This window comes from Macrobrachium nipponense, chromosome 24 (assembly GCF_015104395.2).
Source record: "Macrobrachium nipponense isolate FS-2020 chromosome 24, ASM1510439v2, whole genome shotgun sequence".
Taxonomy (NCBI): domain Eukaryota; kingdom Metazoa; phylum Arthropoda; class Malacostraca; order Decapoda; family Palaemonidae; genus Macrobrachium; species Macrobrachium nipponense.
Window position 1 is genome coordinate 54,259,239 of NC_061091.1, and position 18,514 is coordinate 54,277,752.

General features: G+C 41.1%; 1 protein-coding gene across 1 annotated transcript in view; it reads left to right on the top strand.

Annotated features, from left to right (window-relative positions):
- Window positions 1–18,514, top strand: part of LOC135203116 (helicase domino-like) — a 209,546-nt gene that overhangs the window by 72,650 nt on the left and 118,382 nt on the right. The window contains exon 14 of the mRNA XM_064232755.1: window positions 6,073–6,218. Within this exon, the coding sequence (XP_064088825.1) occupies window positions 6,073–6,218 (146 nt within the window). The remainder of the gene's footprint in view (window positions 1–6,072; window positions 6,219–18,514) is intronic.

Below are 18,514 nucleotides of genomic sequence, written 5' to 3' on the forward strand. Positions count from 1 at the left end.
CCTAACGGGCGTCTTCACCTGCGGTCTCTTCAGGGAGACTAAAGGAGAGTTGGTCACAGGCGACGGATCCCCCAAGCTTTCCATTGTCACTGACACAGGAGGTGAGGCAGGACCTAGCCTGGTGGCTGGACGACAGGAACCTCTTAAGAGGAGGGCCTCTGCGCACTCTCCCCCCGGACATGCAGCTGCTCTCAGACGCATCGACCGAGGGATGGGGCGCACACCTGGAGGAGTTGCTGACTTCAGGAGTGTGGTACGAGAACGACAAGCACCTTCACATCAATGTACTGAAACTCAAGGCAGCGTTCCTCGCTCTCCAAGAGTTCCAGGACCTCTTGATGGGACACTCAGTGGTGTTGATGTGCGACAACACCACGGTGGTGGCTTACGTCAACAAACAGGGGGGGCCTAGTGTCTCTCCCGTTGTACCAGTTGACTCGGCAGGTGCACGAGTGGGCCGAGGCACACTCAATAGAGCTGTCGGCACGCTACATTCCAGGGAAGGAATGTAGTAGCAGACACGCTCAGCCGTCGGGATCAAGGGATAGGGACCGAATGGTCTCTACACCAGGACGTGGCGGAAAGGCTCTTCGACCTGTGGGGGCGACCAGTCGAGGATCTGTTCGCCACCCGGCACAACAGGAAGCTCCAGGTGTTCTTCTCGGCCGTGCCGGACCCATGGGCAGCTGCAGAGGAGGCTCTTCAACACCCGTGGGACAACCTTTTTTTTCGCCTATGCTCCTTTCCCCCGTTCACCCTGATTCGCAAGGTGATCAGTCGAGCACTGGTCACCCCGAATCTCAGAATGATCCTGATGGCTCCCAAATGGCCACAGGCCATTTGGTATCCGGACCTGCTGGCTCTTCTCGCAAGAGAACCGAGAGAGATTCCCCCTTGGCACATCCTTCTCGCCCAGCCACACGTCGAGCGGTACCACCGAGCAGTCCAGTCCCTACGTCTTCACGGCTGGCTGTTTTCCAACATCTCTTGCGAACGAGAGGTTTTTTTCGTAGCGCAGCAACAGAGATGGCTGGAAACGTCCGTCAGTCCTCTGCAGCTGTGTACCAGGGGAAGTCGGCCGTCTTCTGTGGTTGGTGTCGTAGACGGGGCCTATCTCCTCTCAGAGCCACTCTTCAGCAGGTAGCGGATTTCCTCGTTTTTCTTCGCCGAGAGAAGCTCCTCTCAGTTCCCACAGTCAAAGGATACAGAGCCGCCTTGACGCTCGTCCTGAAACTGACGGGATTGGACATCTCGAACTCGTTCGAGATCTCCTTACTTAGGAGGAGCTTCGGAAAGGTCTTGCCCACCCAGGGAACTCACAAGCCCCTCTTCTTGCTGGACCTGGCATCGGCGAAGAGAGTACGGGAACTTCATGCCGATAATGATACGGATGAGATGCTGCTTTGTCCTGGGAGGACGCTACGGCGCTATCTGAAGAGAACTCGACACCTCGGGCCTGAGTGTCGACGCCTCTTCGTTAGCACCGGGGTCACCAAGAAAGAAGTATCAAAGAACACTCTTTCGTCCTGGCTGCGTGAGGTCATCAGGAGGGCGTATGAGGCTGATGGTAGTGACGACATCCGTACGTCCCGTCCGAGAGCTCACGAAGTCAGAAGTATTGGCCCCTCGTTGGCGTTTCGTAAGAACTTCTCCGTGGCGCAGGTATGGAAGGCAGGGGTCTGGTACAACCAGACCACCGGCACCTTCCTTATACCTTTTGGATATTGCCCACAGGTCCTTGGATCGGTTTCCTTAGGACCCGTGGTGGCTGCTCAACACGTCGTCTAGCTAACCCAGACCCTAGCAGGCTGAACAGCATCGAGTCCTGGTGTGACTGTATGAATAGATAGTAAATGAGAAAGTGACTGGCTTCTCTTTCTATCTTTTCTACCCCTCTACCTGTGGGTAGAGTGATACGGTCATCACCCTGCTGGATAAGGACGAGATGCCGGTGAGCTATATGACAGAGCCCCATCCTATCCCTTTCACTAGGGAGAGGAGCAGAATATCCACCACTTCCTCCTACAAGGGGGGGGAAGTGGATGCCTACAGGAGTCAAATCCATGACTTTATATTTGCTCCTGTACAGGAACAAGTTCTTACATTGCTGGTACGAAGAGATACGCTTGCCTCTCTCTTAGTACTCGGTCCAGAGGTCTGACCATTGATCCTGCGGTGCACACCCCGATCAATCGGACAGAGGCTTCGGATCCCATCCCTCGCTCTTACGACCAGGGAGGCTTCCAAGGTTGGGCGAACACCAGTCTGTTCACAAAAGACTCAGATTCCACCCACCAAGAAGTGAGTCTTCCTATTGTAAAAGGACCGAAGGTTTGTATGCCGTGTCGGAACAAATGACAATTTGTCCAAAATTGCATTTTTCCTAACTATACAAACCTGAGGTCCTTTTACACATAGCCCCACCTCATGCCACCCCTCACTCTGCAGTTTTTGCTTGGGCCAAAAGCAAAAGTGATTTGTTTACCTCCCAGTCGCGCGCGCGCGCCTGTCGACAAGCAGTTAACTACCGAACCCCTTGTTCGAAAGCTTACGACCTATCCAGCTGCCGCTAGTACCTTCCTATTGTAAAGGACCTCAGGTTTGTATAGTTAGGAAAAATGCAATTTTGGACAAATTGTCATATTTGATAGTGATATTTTTTAAAATTTCTGATGGTTGCATACTAAACTTCACGCAATGAGAAAAAAAGGAGCCTAAAATGAACTCTTAATTTTAAAACCTAAGCGTGCTCTGATTTAAAAAAAAAAAAAAAAAATCCGCTTCGGCGCTAATTCCAGAACGCCACCGACATACGAGAGACACTTTGGTGGATAGCTGCTCGGCGTTTAAGGGCTAATTAATATTTAAAAGTACTGTAGAAGATTCATATGAAATGCATTTATTTGAAATACAATGTAACTCTGTTAGAAAACAATTTTGAATATTAGATCCTTATGATGGGTATTATAGGAAGATTTACTGTCATCAAACATTTAGTTTTGTACATGAACTTCCCTGACAGATATATACTTAGCTATAGTCTCCGACGTTCCCGGAGACTATAGCTAAGTATATATCTGCCAGGTAAGTATGTACAAAACTTTATTGTAGTTTAACAATATCATATTATTATGAGCAGTCGCCTGGCTTAGCTAGAGTAGTGCAATTGTGTTAAACAGCTTTATTGTATGAGCATTCCTTTGAGCATCCTTGTGTCTTATCATTTTAATTTGATAAAGTCCTAGTTTTTTTTTTTTTTTTTTTTTTTTTTTTTTTTTTTTTTTTTACTGAATTTAGTGAACATCATGTTCATTTCTATGGAAGATTTTTTTTTATTTCTAGACTTTTATAAAGTTAATTGTCAAGGTAAGCATCAGGGAAAATTGTAGATAACTTCTATACAAACGTTAATTTCTTTTCTTTAGAAAATTTTTTTTGAATTTTAGTGCTGTATTTTCATTGGCAATGAATTACCTTTACATATAGATGTTTAAATTATTTTAGACGAACTCATCTGGCCAGCTCTTGGGGAGTTTAGTGTTTTGGTTATGTGGTCAGGTTAAGCTAACTTATTTGGGATGTATTCCACCTTCTGTCAAAGATAGCTTACATCTTTGTGCTGGTCAGGCAAAGTCAGCATTCACAACAAAAGAACCATAGATACAGAGGGGAGAGATTGGACAGCCTATGATTGCCAAACCAGTTAGCAATGGCACTGCCTAGCTTCATCACTTAACTGTTGATTATTATGTAAACAATGACGCAACTCATACAATCTAGTGTGAAATCCTGTACTCTTTAACACGTGTTTGTGCATATACTAAACAAATCTTCGGTCTTAACATTAGGATAATACTAGCGCCAAACTGGAAACCGGTAGAATTAATAATAAACTTGTGAAATCCAGGGACTATTGGCATCTATTCCAGGTCTCTGGGTATGTAGTACCCTGAATGCCCTTGGCGCCCCGTGACCCGACAGTTAGTTTTCTACTGCCTTTAAGATAGGACGTGATTACTTTCTATCTGTTTTAAAGCCGGTTTTAGTTAGCCTGATTTTATTCATTTTTTCCCTTTTACTTTTTACTTTGTCTTTCTCTGGGTGTTCTCAGTGTGGGTGTGATCTGATAGGTGTGTACGTTGTGAGATGGAGAATTTTGCTTCCCCAATGGAAATTTCTTCAGGTTCTCGGAAGAGACAAAGGAAATGCCCTGGAGTGAGTGGGTTTCCTTGTTCAAGATTTTTAACTTAGGTGTCTACAGATCCACATCCAACTTGTAGTAGGTGCAGAGGAAATGTATGTACTATTACTAATCCTTGTTCAGTTTGTCGTTGTTGGTTGGGGGAACAATGGATGAAATTTTATGGGAAGGGCCAGTACAAAAGAAGGAGACAATGCCATCTTTGGATGACCAAGCGTCGTTGGCTTTTGTATCGGCAATTCACCAGACTGCTCCATATGTTTCGTCACCTGCTTTTGATATTTCCCATTCTCCTTCAGTTTCTAATAGCAATTTGTTATTGGAAACGCCAGGAGGGGTTTTGGGTAATTTATATCACTGCCACACCAGTGGGGGGTTGCCTGGCAAATCACTGGAAGGTTTGGCAAGAATTTGGAGCGGATCAGTGGATGGTGGATGTTCTCAGAGTCTGTTATTGGATTCCGGAACCTCGGAAGGCTTTTATTCTGCAAGGAGAAGTGAAGAAGATGATGGAAAAAGGGGCTGAGGAACAAGTATCAATTCCGGCAAAGGGGTTTTACAGCCGCATTTTCCTTGTCCCCAAAGCCAGCAGGGATTGGAGGGCAGTAATAGATCTGTCAACATTGAATCTGTTTATAAGGAAAACCAGATTCAGAATGGAGACCCCAAAGACAGTTCTAGCAGCAGTCAGGGACAAAGACTTTATGCTGACAATAGACTTGAAGGACGCATACTTTCAGATCCCAGTCCATCAGTCTTCCAGGAAATTGCTGACAATACACTTGAAGGACGCATACTTTCAGTGAGGATATGTAGACATCAGAACTAAAAATCCCGAGCAAGGAAACCACTCACTCCAGAGCATTTCCTTTGTTTCTTGCGAGATCCTGAATAAAGCTTTATTGAAAAGGCAAAACCTTCCGTGATATCTCGCAACTTATATAAACCTACAAGATCAAACACACTGAGCACACCCAAAGAAAAGATAGAAAAGATAAAACAGGCAAACTAAACCGGCTTTGAGGAGACAGAGTAATCACATCCTCTCATGAAGGCGGTAAGAAATTTACTAATGCACTCACTGGATGCCCAAAGCATTGTGGGAGCTCCCACATATCCCTGTGGGCAAGCACAGATGCCAATAGTTCCTGAATTTCACAAGTTTTTATCAATTTTACCAGATTTCCAGCTGTTACTAGAAGATTATCCTAATGTTAAGACCAAAGGTTTGTTAATTATGAAAAAAAAAAAAAATTATATTTAAAAATTTGTAATTTTTGGTGGCCAAAATATGTATTGGATAATAGAGTTACTTTGCTCTGCCTGTGTATGGGTTTGTAATGAAGCAATGCATATTAAAGTGTTTCTTTAAGTAATTTGAAACTCTGTTCTTTACTATTATATGATGTCTTTACTGATATGTTTAGGTAAAAAAAAAGGAAATAAAATCTTTTCTGTATATTTAGTGTTACTAATATTATTGGTATCATACATGAAAAATTGGGTATTCATGATATATGTGTGCAGTTTCTTTTTAAAGTTTCAGAATGTGTTCTGTTCTGTTTTGAATCATTCCAAATATGTTCTGTTTTGAATCATTCCAAATTTACCTGAACTAACTGCTGTTGTTAGCCCCTAGAGTGTAAAGAGAGAATATCTTGGGTAATGAGCTGTGTACAGCAAGTTGGATGATTTTTTTTTCAAGAGAAGATGATTGAGTTATGATGGAGGAGAGATCCATTGGTTAAATTTATTCATCTGGTCCTGTGATTGTAGAAAGTAAATAACTCAAAGAATCATATACTTGGAAGTGGAGAATGTTATGCATTAAGAGTTCATTATGAATCATTAATTATCATGTGATATATTAGGAATCAGTGGAACTGCTGCAGCTGCTCTTTTGCAAAGGCTGCAGGGTTTGAAGGGACTTCAGGGCTCAACAATCACAACTGGAGCTGGTGGCCGACCTGTGTTGAGGTTGCCCCTTCCTGCAAACACGCTTAGACCACATACTCAGGTGAGTTAACAGTTTCTTTAACCTTATCACCTATATATCCCATGTAGGCCATACTAGATTTTCACATGGTCATTTGATGTCAAATCCACATCCAGACCCAATGAAATTATAGTACATGCCAGACACCAATGACTTCCAGCACTTATTGGTTGATTTTTCTAATTTGGAACCATCAAAGAAACTTGTATTTTCAAAACTCAGCATTAAAAGGCATAGTTGCTGAAAGCAAAGATTTTTTATTTAATAGGATCATCATGTTCCTAAGTATAGTTTTATTTTGCGGCAAGATTGTAGGTATAAGAAAACTACAGAATTTCTCATTTTAAGGGCGCTGACTCCATAAAGCCCCATTATAAAGTAAGTGCTTGATTCTACGTTATCATTGGAGGGAATTGCTTCAAATTTTTACCACTTATTCTTCAACTCATACAGAAAAATTATATTAAGAAATTTAAAAAATTCAACCTCTTAAGTTTAATTTTTTACAGTTAAAATTTTTTTTATGCGTTTGAAAATATTATGACAAAAAAAGTGCTCTCAAAACTAAATTTTGTCACATACTTAAAGATGTATAGTTATACTACATCATGTAAAAGTTTCATTGAATTTGGTTCAATCATCTTGGAGGCTGAAGTGTTTAGTTTTTAAAAAGTTAAGTTTTGAGAAAACAGCAAAAGAAAAAAATTATTGCTTATTTTGAAATAACTATGAAACTGCAATTAGAGAGCTGATTTTTGCCCTAAAACTTTTGTCATATTAGAAATATGCCCAGAAATTTACATTAAAATCAAATGAATAGAAATTTTTTCTCTCGATTTATATGTTGCCAAAAATTTGGAAGAAAAAAATTGCTTATTTTGTAATAACTATTATGAAATTATTAAAGTTAGAAAGCTAATTTTGGCATTAAAATTATTCCATATAAGAAACTGCTTTGAAATTTATAATATAATCAAATGAATAGAAATGTGCTCTCTTGCTCTTTTATATACAGGCAGTCCCAGGTTATCAGCGATTTATGGTGCCATAACGGAATAGTTCCAGTTATCAGTGCTATAAGCCCCATTACAGCACCGTAAATCATTGAGTTTCAGTTAATGGCAGTTTTCGCTTATAGGCACACCCCTGGGAACGGAACCCCCGTCGATAACTGGGGACTGCCTATATACACACACGCACACACACACCGTCAGTCCACGGTTATTGGCACTCGGTAAATGGCGATATGGTTTTCTGGCACTTGTCTGGTGCTATGAAATTAGCAATTATGACACCTTAACAGGACAAGTTTCTGTTATCGGCACCATAAGGTGCAATAATAGAGTTATGGTGCCATAACTTACCTAACACAGATGCCATTAAATGAAGAAGGCTGTTCAAAATACGATTTGTTCTAAATATTAAGCAAATATCCTCAAATATTGTCATAAGAATTAAAGGGAAACAGGATAATTCATTCCAGCCAACCCAAAAAGTCCCCCTTTTCACATTTTTGTTTATTGTTAATTTGTTCAAAAGTTGAATTAAGAGTGTAAAGTAATAAAACAGTACATTATATGAAGTAAAATTTTCGAACAATTGTGTTTCCCTGTACGATTTATAAACTGGTAAAAATGGCGCTTATCCAGCTGGTGGATGGAGGGAGGAGAGACTTGAACCCTTTGAGGAAACCGAAATGGTCTCAGTAGGCAAAGGTTGATAACGAAATCAGTTTTTTTCTCATTTTACAAAGATAATCAAAGGAATCAGTAGTGAGTGTGTCCAATTGTGTCTGTGTGTGTGAGAGAGAGAGAGTAATTAGTGTGTATGATTGTTGACATGTTTGCGCTAGGATCTTAAATATATGAAAGATTAATTATGCCACAATACATCAACTTACAATGGCAAACGGTAGAATTAAAAGTCAACATGAGGATTTTGCAAACAAATAAATGATTAGTAGAGAATGCAGGAAAAGGAAAGAGAGCTTAAATATTAAACTTTTCACAAGGAAGGCTTTTAAACGAAAAATTGAAGGCATGTAGAAGCTGAACACTGCGCCAGTGTAATTATGGAGCTAAGTTACTTTTACAGTGGTAAAAAATTTTAAAAAGCAATTGTCACTAGATAGGTATTTTACGTAACAAAAAGAATTGATTTGGGCAAACCGAGGGTAAGTGAAAGGAATGGGCGAATAATCATCCCAGCCAGCTGGTAAGTCAGTAGGAAGCTGACAACAGACCTTCCCTCTCCTCTCCTCTCTGTTGTCTCACTCAGTGCACCGAACTTTTTTTGTGTGTGTGTACTATATTGCTTTTGATTGTTCTTGTGTTTGTTAAATTTATTGTGAAATAATATTTTTTCTTATGTGAATCGGTACTGCTTTTATGTTAGTAAAGATTTGACTTTATCATCTTCTCTCCTCAACAATATCACGATGCATGGTAATTTAAAATAATTTTTTGTTCATGAAACTTACCTGGCAGATATATATATAGCTGTATTTTCTGAAGTCCGACAGAATTTTAAAAACTTCCGACACACGCAGTGGTCGGCCAGGTGGTTAGTACCCATTCCCGCCGCTGGGAGGCGGGTATCAGGAACCATTCCCATTTTCTATTCATAATTTTTCTGTCGCTGGTGCTGAAAACACCTGTTTTCAGTACCTCCGTCTAGGATTTTGGAAACTTCATTGCCCTAAGTATCCTAATTGTCTTTTGATTTATTTACTTGGATTTGTGGCTAGGCATACGCTATCTTAAATTGATTTGAATTTGATTCATTTTTGCATAAAATATCTGAATCTAGTTAGGCTAGTTTCAGACGGGGTTGTCTGCAAAGATAGGGTGTGGCTACCGAAAGCTTCGGTAGATCCGCACTTGGTATGTACGAGGGGTATGGGTCTTGCTTCTTTGTTGAGATTTGTCATGTAAGGAGTGTGAGACTTTGTCTATTCCGTAAGGAAGACGTATGATTCGTATGTACGCAATTAATCAGTAAACATGTCTAATTCCGTAAGGAAGACGTATGATTCGTATGTACGCAATTAATCAGTAACAAAAGTCAGGGTAGTGAACCTGCTAACCTCCTGTAGACTTTATTTTGCTAACCCTGTAGTATGGCCTACGGGCTATGAATATGTCTACGAGAGGTGCTCGCTCTCCTTCATTGCTGGGAAGTGCTACTTCTGTAATTGTTACTCCTAACCCTGCAGTGTTGCCTTCGGGCCCTAAGCAGTGTCTGTAGAGGAATTGCCCTTTCTCATCTATCTTAGAATCGAAAGTGCTTGCTTTAGAGAGTAAAAGTGAAGTGCAGAAGTGCAGTGATACCCCTTGTGTAGTGGAGGGTGCGTCAGATCGGCTCGTTTCGCCTCTAGGCCGGGACCTCTGCTTGACTCCCAGGACCCGGGAGGGAGCATGTCGAAAGCCTAAGGAGGGTTACAAGGAACCCCCACCGATCTGGCGTGCCTTCGGCAGTTTCTGATGAAAATCCCCAGACTGCCAAGTGCGTGCGCGTGCACGAATCCTGAAAGATTGCTTCTCGTCCTCCGAAGCGTCCTCCCCATGCAGGGGTTGGAGCTTTCGGAAGGACTCGCGCCCTCTAAATAGAAGCTTTATAGAAGAGGACGCTTCACGTCCTCTCTCTCTCGTTATGCGTTTCAGTGAGAAGTAAGAAGGCGAACGTCGCCTGAACTCGTGTCCGTCTTTCCACCGAGAAATACGTAAGAGAAGTCATAGTAGCAGGAAGCTTTTGAGAGCGGACGCCCGGGACGCTCGGATGGACTCCAGGCGCGCGCGGGTGCACGCCAAGTGCGCGCCAGTGGACGCCAAGTGCGCGCCAGTGGACGCCGAGCGCGCTCCAGTGGACGCCGAGCGCGCTCCAGTGGACGCCGAGCGTGCACCAGCGCACGCCAGGTGTGTCGCCTGGCTGAACGTTTCTGTTGAACTCTTCAAGCTCTTGTTTCAGATATGGGCCTAAAGAATGTTTATCTCTACCTCCGGTGATACCTTCTACCTCACCTGCAAAGAATGTGAAGTAGGCAGTGCTTCGGAGGAAGTTTAAAGTGAACAGACAACTTCTTCTTCGAAACCCAGCAAGACATCGGGTTTCGTGAATTCAAGAGGTCTCTGTCAATTAATATTGCTTTTGGCATAGGTGGATGGAGTTAAGGAAAGCTCAAGGGAAGATCTCGTTTGCTCTACCGCAACCTTTGCCATTCTGCCAATAAATTTAAGTTGCCACTACCGCAGTCAAGACTTTGCGATAAGGCAGTTACGGGTTATGTAAGGCTCGATGTCCTGCACGTCAGGACTCTCGGCAACGTTCAGTGGGATTCTTGCAAAGGCACTCATCAAAAGGACGCTCTTCAGGAAAGCGCAAGACAGGACTTCCTTTGCCATACTGCCAATAAATTTTAAGCTTTAGCAGGCATTAGTTGTGATACGGGAGAGGAAGCTGGTTGGAGAGTTTCTTCCTCTTCCCAGGATAATTTTGCAAGCTTTTAGCCCATCTGAAAGGGTTTTTTCAGATGATAGATTTTGTTAGTTTCTAGTCGGGAGGGGACTACGCTGCCGAATTGAACATCGTCGTTCTACCTGCCGTAAGCCCAGTCTCTTAACAGGATTCTTGCCCCTTCCTCGTTTGAGACGGGAATCGAAAAAAATTAAATGCTTGACTCCCTGGATTACGTTTTGTCAATTCAGTGACTTTCCCCCATTGACACATACTTTCGTTTTGTCAAGTAAGTGGGTATCCCCTCATTGACAAAATATCTCTTTGTCCCGTAAATGGGTTAGTTCTCATTGACAAACATCTCATTAACTTGATATTGCGTAAGCGAATAAGCTCTTATTGACAAGATTCGGAAGAGCTCTCATTCGTCATTCGCAGACTCGTACAAGAAATAGACTTGTAGACTACGTCAATGAACGCTTATGTCCAGTAACATAAGAAGCTTGAGCTGACTGCTTCGATTCTCTTAAGTTTTGTTCATGAAACTTGCCTGTCAGATATGTATGTAGCTGTATTTCCGAATTCAGCTATATATATGTCTGCCAGGTAAGTATGAACAAACTTTATTGTGATATAATTTCATATTTTGCCTGGTTGGTTCAAGTCATATACGCTTGCTGTAGTTACCTCTTCGGATGGCAACCGAGAGGTCTATTGTCTATTTTAAGGACATTTAATCGTTACTCCCTGCAGCCTTCCAGGAGTTTCCGATTTATCTTTTACCGTTGTATGGTAGTGTTCTGACGACACAAACGCATCTATATATTTAGCGTTTTCTGTTTCGCTTAAATATACCAGCTTGAGAGTCTTTCTGCTCAAAAAATAACGGACCTATTCTTCGTAGAATAGGGTAGCTGGCAACCCAGACATAAAGTTAAGAGACGACGTTCGTAAGCTGCTGGCTGCTGCTGTCACGCTGTGTCTGTCCTCCAGTCCAACCGAGCCAGTAACAGATCGGGCGCTGTCATGCGCGGTAGGTTACGTCTCTCTCTCCTGCGGGATTGACTGACTAACCGTATCTCTGTGCTGGCGGTTACGTCTCTCCTGCGGGATTGACTGACTAACTGTTATCTCTGCCCTACAATCACGGACTTTAGCCTAAGATTGAGGGGATTTCTTACGTGAATGAATAAACGTTGCATTCGTTTTGCCTTACTATGTTCAACAGAGTTATCTCTTAATCCTTTCGGTGCTCGTTACCGCACGGTATAGAACTACGAGTCTACCGCAACATTGCACTTTTATATGCTCTCCTGCTTAGGCAAAGCGCAGCCTTATTAGGGAAGTAAGCATACTCGGGGAGGGAATGGATGAGCTTGCTGGGGACCATTTCCTTCCTGAAGAAGTTTTGTTTCCCCGAATAGACTGCAATTCAGACCACAGTTTTCTCCTACCGGGAAACTGAAATATTATTCAAGATCTAGGAATGATTCTGAACATCTCTCAGTGCGTTTATCACCTGAGTGATAGAAAGAAGGTGCCGGACATCTGGATATGGTTTCAGATGTCTTGGATCTTAATCTGAAAGAAGTAAAAGCGATTCGGTAGTCCCTCCAGTCCTCGTAACGAGTTTTGGGAACCAGTGGTCCAGATCAACTCTGATATTCCACAGCTCTCTCATATCTTAAGAAGTATCTTCTCGGTCCCTGTTCGAGTTTACGAGAAAGCCTATTATAACAACAGGCGTAGAATGTAACGATCCTCTAGAGGTTCGTTACAGGATTGCAAAAGTCCGTACGAATCGTCTAGATCGACGGCAGCAACTATTGACTTCCGAGTGGAATCTTTCTTTAGAAGTAAGTTGAGAGTTGTGGAGACTTTAGGGACGCCCTTTCATTCTTCTCTTCGATATGTTGAGGACGAAGAGGCTTCTTCTTTTCTGCTCCCTTATTCTCGATCCGGGATTCGGTACCATTTAAACGCCATCCTATGTATTGAACGGGGATGGATATTTAGTCTCTTTTTCCCCTTTTTTCAATCTCTTAGGAAATGTAATAAGAGGATTTATGACGTCACAGGGAGCGACAATGACGCTGATCGCCCCATGTTGGCCTTCAGGATCCTGGATTCACAGAGGTCACATACTTCCTAGTTCACTTTCCAAGGACCTTTTCCGAGAGAGTCGGTCTACTCTAACTCGAAAAGGTACCTATAACTACCTATATACATCTCCGCTCTGAGTTTGACTACGTTCAGGCTATCGAGATGTTGACAGGAATAAGATTACCGTCTTCCATTTCCGTCTGAAGAATGGGATAAGCTGGCAGTCACAACTATTAACCTCTTCATTACCGAAAGTTTGTTTGGAGGTAGGTGGGTACCACCATTGAAGTCTACTATACCGCACCGGGTGCATAAAGGTGGTACGCATAGTACCACCAAAACTCCTCTTTTCAGATAGGGACTTCCAATCATTCTGTAATTTCGGTTTGAAGAGTTTGGAGCAAAATAAACAGTATGACACGATGCCAGACGTATGATGAACCCAAAAAAATAGTATTATTACTGCTTATAGTAGTGTGTAGGTGACAGATGAACTGCGTCTCAACAAAAAATCACAAAACCAGACAAGCGTAAACATGTAATAACTTCTACCCAAGTAAAAAACCAGTTGTATCATCATTTACTGTATTTATTTATTTATTCACTTATTACATTTTACAAATAAAAGATATGAACACCAGATAAATGAAGGTAGAAATAAAGCCTTATAGTAACTTATATATAAAAAACCAAAACAGAGAAAAAGCAAAAAAGCGATTTTTTCTGAGGACAAGAAACTTGAAAAATTAGTTTAGATACCCCTAATGCCCCTAAAGTTGTTTTCTGTGATGAAACTAATCTTAGAAAACGTAGAAAATGACATCGCCCAATTTTTGAAAGATATACTATAAAATTTGCGATTTCCATATTTATTGGCGGGGCTTTCGCTTTAGTTTTTGCTCTTTTTTTTTGTTATTACGTGCTTATTTACTGTTCGATTTTTGATAATACTTTATGTGCATGTTCCAGGTGCAATATACCAACATTCTGTAAGACCGAATTTCTATTCAAGACCATAGTTTTCTCACCGGACCACCAGTGGTCCAAGGGACACTGAGTTTCAAATTTTTTTTCATAAAATCATTTATTTTCCCTGTAGGATGATAAAACTAACAGAGAATATGCGTTATTCTAGTGCTAATATACCTGATATTTCATTAGCCTGTCTTGATTAGTGTATTTTTGGCAAATATTTTTACGATGGGCACCCCTCCAAACTCGAGTCACTACCGAGAGATTCAGTTCGGCAGCGAACACAATGTTTACATTCTGCTCACCCACCCGGTAAAGAAGGGGTTAAAGAATACGCAAATATGTTGTTGCGGCCTTTGGGCTCAGAGATTTGCGTCTGTCAAACAACAAAGCCCTTCACGATCTTTGAGTTCTGTGGAATCTCGAACCTCGCTCATCATCTACTTTTTGTCTCACCTGTTTTTCTCGGAGTCAGACACTCGTGCGAGATCAGGCGACATATAGTAGCCCTGAGTTTCTTGTTGACGAAGTCGGTTGCGTTTTTTATACACCCCCGATGATCGTAACATGAGACCAGGTTGGACTGTCAGGCATTCTTCCTTCGGGACTGAATCGCCTTTTTGCTCCTCGCTCCTTTCTCCTGGCACCAGAAGCTCGAGTCAGGAGTTGATTCGCTGACGACGTTGGGTTGCGTTGATACACCCCCAAGGTTTGCTTAGATTGAATCGCCCAGGCAGTCCAGACACTCATCCTTCAGCGAAGAATAGTGCCCTTATGGTCTTCAGGGTACAGCCTTGCTGTCCTTGATTCGTCTGACTGGTCAACTGGTCGGTCACCTGACTTTAGTACAGACGGACTGACTGTGCATGTCCAGATCGAAGCTTTCAATATGGAACTTAGACGTAGTCTGAAGTTCTTGATGTCAAAGCATTCGAACCTCTCCTACCTGTTAACTTCTTGCATGTGATCAGGAAGGCCTTCTTCTAACCACCCTAGATACGACAAAGAGGGTTAGTGAGATTTTAAGCCATCGTCACAAGTTTTGGCTTTAGAGAACACAAGGCGGTGTGCTCTCTAACCCTTCCGTTGTGGCCTAAGAATGGTAACCCGTTTTTGTCCTTGGGCCAGGAGCTTGGAAGCAAGGATGGCACAAGTTAGTGGGCCAGGAGCCAGAGAGAGTCCTGTGCCCTGTCGGGTCTCTCAAGTTTTATCTACATAAAACTCAAGAAAGTCGAAGTCATTCGGGCAATCTGCAGTGTTCCGAAAAAGACCAGACTTGCCCATATCGAAGAACAGCCTGGCTTTAGTGTTAAGGAGTTCTTTCAAAAATGCTCCTTCATTGTGTTTGCACAAGATTTGAAATCTTTTTATCTGAATGCTCACGAGGTGAGGGCGCGGCCTCGGAAGCATTTCAACAGAGCATGGCACTCAGCAACATCCTGAGTACCATGTTTTAGCGAAGCAACTCTGTGTTCACTTCACACTCCCTGCGAGATGTGAAGATGGCATATGAGATCTGCTGCTCGCTAGGGCCATAACGTGTCTGCAGACACAATCTTGGGGGCAAGAAGTACCACTCATCCTATCCTGTAGAAAATGGTTAGGAAGAGCTCTTAATTTAGTTGTTGAGTCGCCGACAACGGCGACTTCTTAACTCTTAAGCCTTAGTTAACACACCTTAACTTTGGCTAGGTTGGTCAGGTGGTGATATATATATTTATATATATATATATTTTATTTACTTCTTAGCCCTCATGGTATGGTCAATATGGTTTAAAGTCACGTCGTGGTCTCGCCCCTGTTGACAGATCATCTGGAGTGCACCAGCTATATAGGTCTCTACCTCGCTGGCAACTCTAGTAGCACAAGCAGACTTACGTGGCAGTAACCACGAAGCCAGCTATGCTAACAGGTGGAACCAAGATGTAAATCATCTGCATGCATTTGTTTCCCAAAATCCTTCTATTCTGTCCCTTCCCACCTCCAAAGGTGGGATTCAGCTATATATATATCTGACAGGTAAGTTTCATGAACAAAATGATATTGTTATGATACAATAAAGTTTGTTCATACTTACCTGGCAGATATATATAATCAAGTACCCACCCACCTCCCCTCAGGGGACAGTGGAAATAAAAATTATGATAGAAAATGGGAATGGTTCCTGATACCCGCCTCCCAGCGGCGGGAATGGGTACTAACCACCTGGCCGACCACTGCGTGTGTCGGAAGTTTTTAAAATTCTGTCGGACTTCAGAAAATACAGCTACTATATATATCTGCCAGGTAAGTATGAACAAACTTTATTGTATCATAACAATATCATATTCATTATTCCTCAAAAATATAAACGCTTCCTCCCTCTATCTCAAGTATTTTGGTGAATATGGTTAAACTATACCATCTCACTCGGCGCACTGAACACTAGCTCAATTAAAGAGATTAAGTATGCCACAATACATCAACTTACTATTGGCAAACAGCATAGTTTAAAATAAACATGAGGCTTTTGCAAACAAATAAGTAATAAGTAAAGAATGCAAGAAAAGGAAAAAGAATAAATAACTTTTCACAAGAAAGTCTTAATCAAACAATCGAAGGCACACAGAGGCTGAACGCCACGCCAGTGTGTTTATTATGGAGCCGATTTATTTCACGGTAAAAAATCGTAAACAATGTTCACTAGATAGGTATCTTACCGTAACAAAAAGAATTGATTTGGGCAAATTGAGTGTAAGTGAAAGAAGCGGGCACATAATCATCCCAGCCCAGCTGATAAGTCAGTAGGAAGCTAACACCCGTCTTCCCTCTCCTCTCCTCTCTTCTCTATTATCTTGCTCAGCACACCAAACACTGGCTCAAGTAGGCTTTTTTTTTATGTTAAATTTGTTGTGAAATAACATTTTATTTATTTTGTGAATTTGTACCGTTTTTATGTAGGTATTATAGTAAAGATTTTATTGTCTTTTCTCTGCAACAATGTCACAATGCATGATGATTTAAGATCATTCATTCATTATTTCTCAAAAATATAAATGCTTCATCCCTCTATCCCAAATTAGCTGTGTATCACCACAATGATGAATGATTTTGTTAATCGTTTATGGTATATTTTATTGTGAATAGTTTTTTTTTTTTTTTTTTTTTTTTATATATATAAATTATACTGCCTCACTTGGCACAACGAACACTGGCTCAATTAAGATTTTTTTAATTGTTTTGTTATTGCACTTGATTGTTTTCATATTTTATCATTGTTAAATTGATTGTGAAATTTCCTTCCTTTATATATGTTGTTATTGCTTTTACATACAGTAATATACTAATTCTGTCGTCTTCTCCACCTATCAATGCTACCTTGTTCAGTCTCAAGTAGCTGCGTGTGACAGTGACGTACGATTTTGTACATATTTTATGCTAAATTTTATATTTAGATTCTTTATTATTTTGTTTTGTCAAATATGGTTATTGGTAAACTATATACATAGTATTGTAAATGAAAAAAAACATCTTTATACAGATTTCTTGGAAGCTGTACGCCATCGATATAAGTGCAGTTTTTTGGAGTCAAATAAACAAACTGCTAGGATAAAGTAAGCAACACACACACACACACACACACACACACACACACACACACACACACACACACACACACACACACACACACACCAGTAAAAAAAATCAAGCTTGCAGGTCTTATTTGACGGAATATCACTGATCAGAATATAAAAAATATAGGAAACCAAATCTCTTATGTAGATCTGTGAGTTCTGCCATTGTTGCTATCCCAGGCGATTCTTCCCTTTCATAACCCACTTATGACATGCAATAGTTGAAATTTCTCTTTTATAAGGATGGTATTTCTTTTGCTTATGGCATTGGAATTGTGTGAATTCACTACATGGTATGAAAATCGGAATAGAAAATGCATCACAAAAAACTACGCTATCACTTGGACCAGAAATACACTCGGATATGGAGATGTTTATTTGTGAACCCGACGCTATTGGGAACTGTTACTTACCTTTATCCTTATATAATTTTATATTTCCAAAAATAGACAATAAAAATATGCCAAAAAATACAAAGTATTATATGTATACTAGTTGGCATGATACATCTGTGATACGATGAGTTCAGAATATAGAGATACATAGATATATATATTTACTTTTTGATAAATTCTTTAGCAAATAACCAGCTGTATCATAGAAAAAGGTTAGTTTAGTGGGATTCTAAAGTAAGTTTTTCACTTTGTCTGTCTGAAATTGGCAAGTTATACAGACATTGTGCAACAATTTGTCACTCAATGTTGCTCACAGGGCAATATAGAGATACATATATATTTTGATATATTTTTGAGAGAAGAGTCGTTTTTTATTGTAAATAATGTATATTTTAGTAGGCAAGTAAAGTATGTCTCACTTCCACCTAAAAAGTCACATAGGAATTTTATAATAATTTTTTGCTCAATGCTGCTCACAGGCCAGTAAATACGGTCAACAAATATATGATTGATTTGCAATAATACTTCAGGACATGTTTAGTTAGACATTAACCAGTCCAAATCCATCAATAATTCCTTGAAAATTGGCGTTTGGCACGCTCCTCAAGATAAATGCAGGAAGATTAGATTATCCATGCAGCAGTAATGAGATTAGTTCTAAAACATCCATGAGAAAGCTATTTGCATTAAGGAAAATTGAGCAAATCAGCTATGTAATGACAAATGATGGGCAAACTGTTATCTTGACCTGAGAAAGTAGATTTTTTAAAAGTTATGAAAA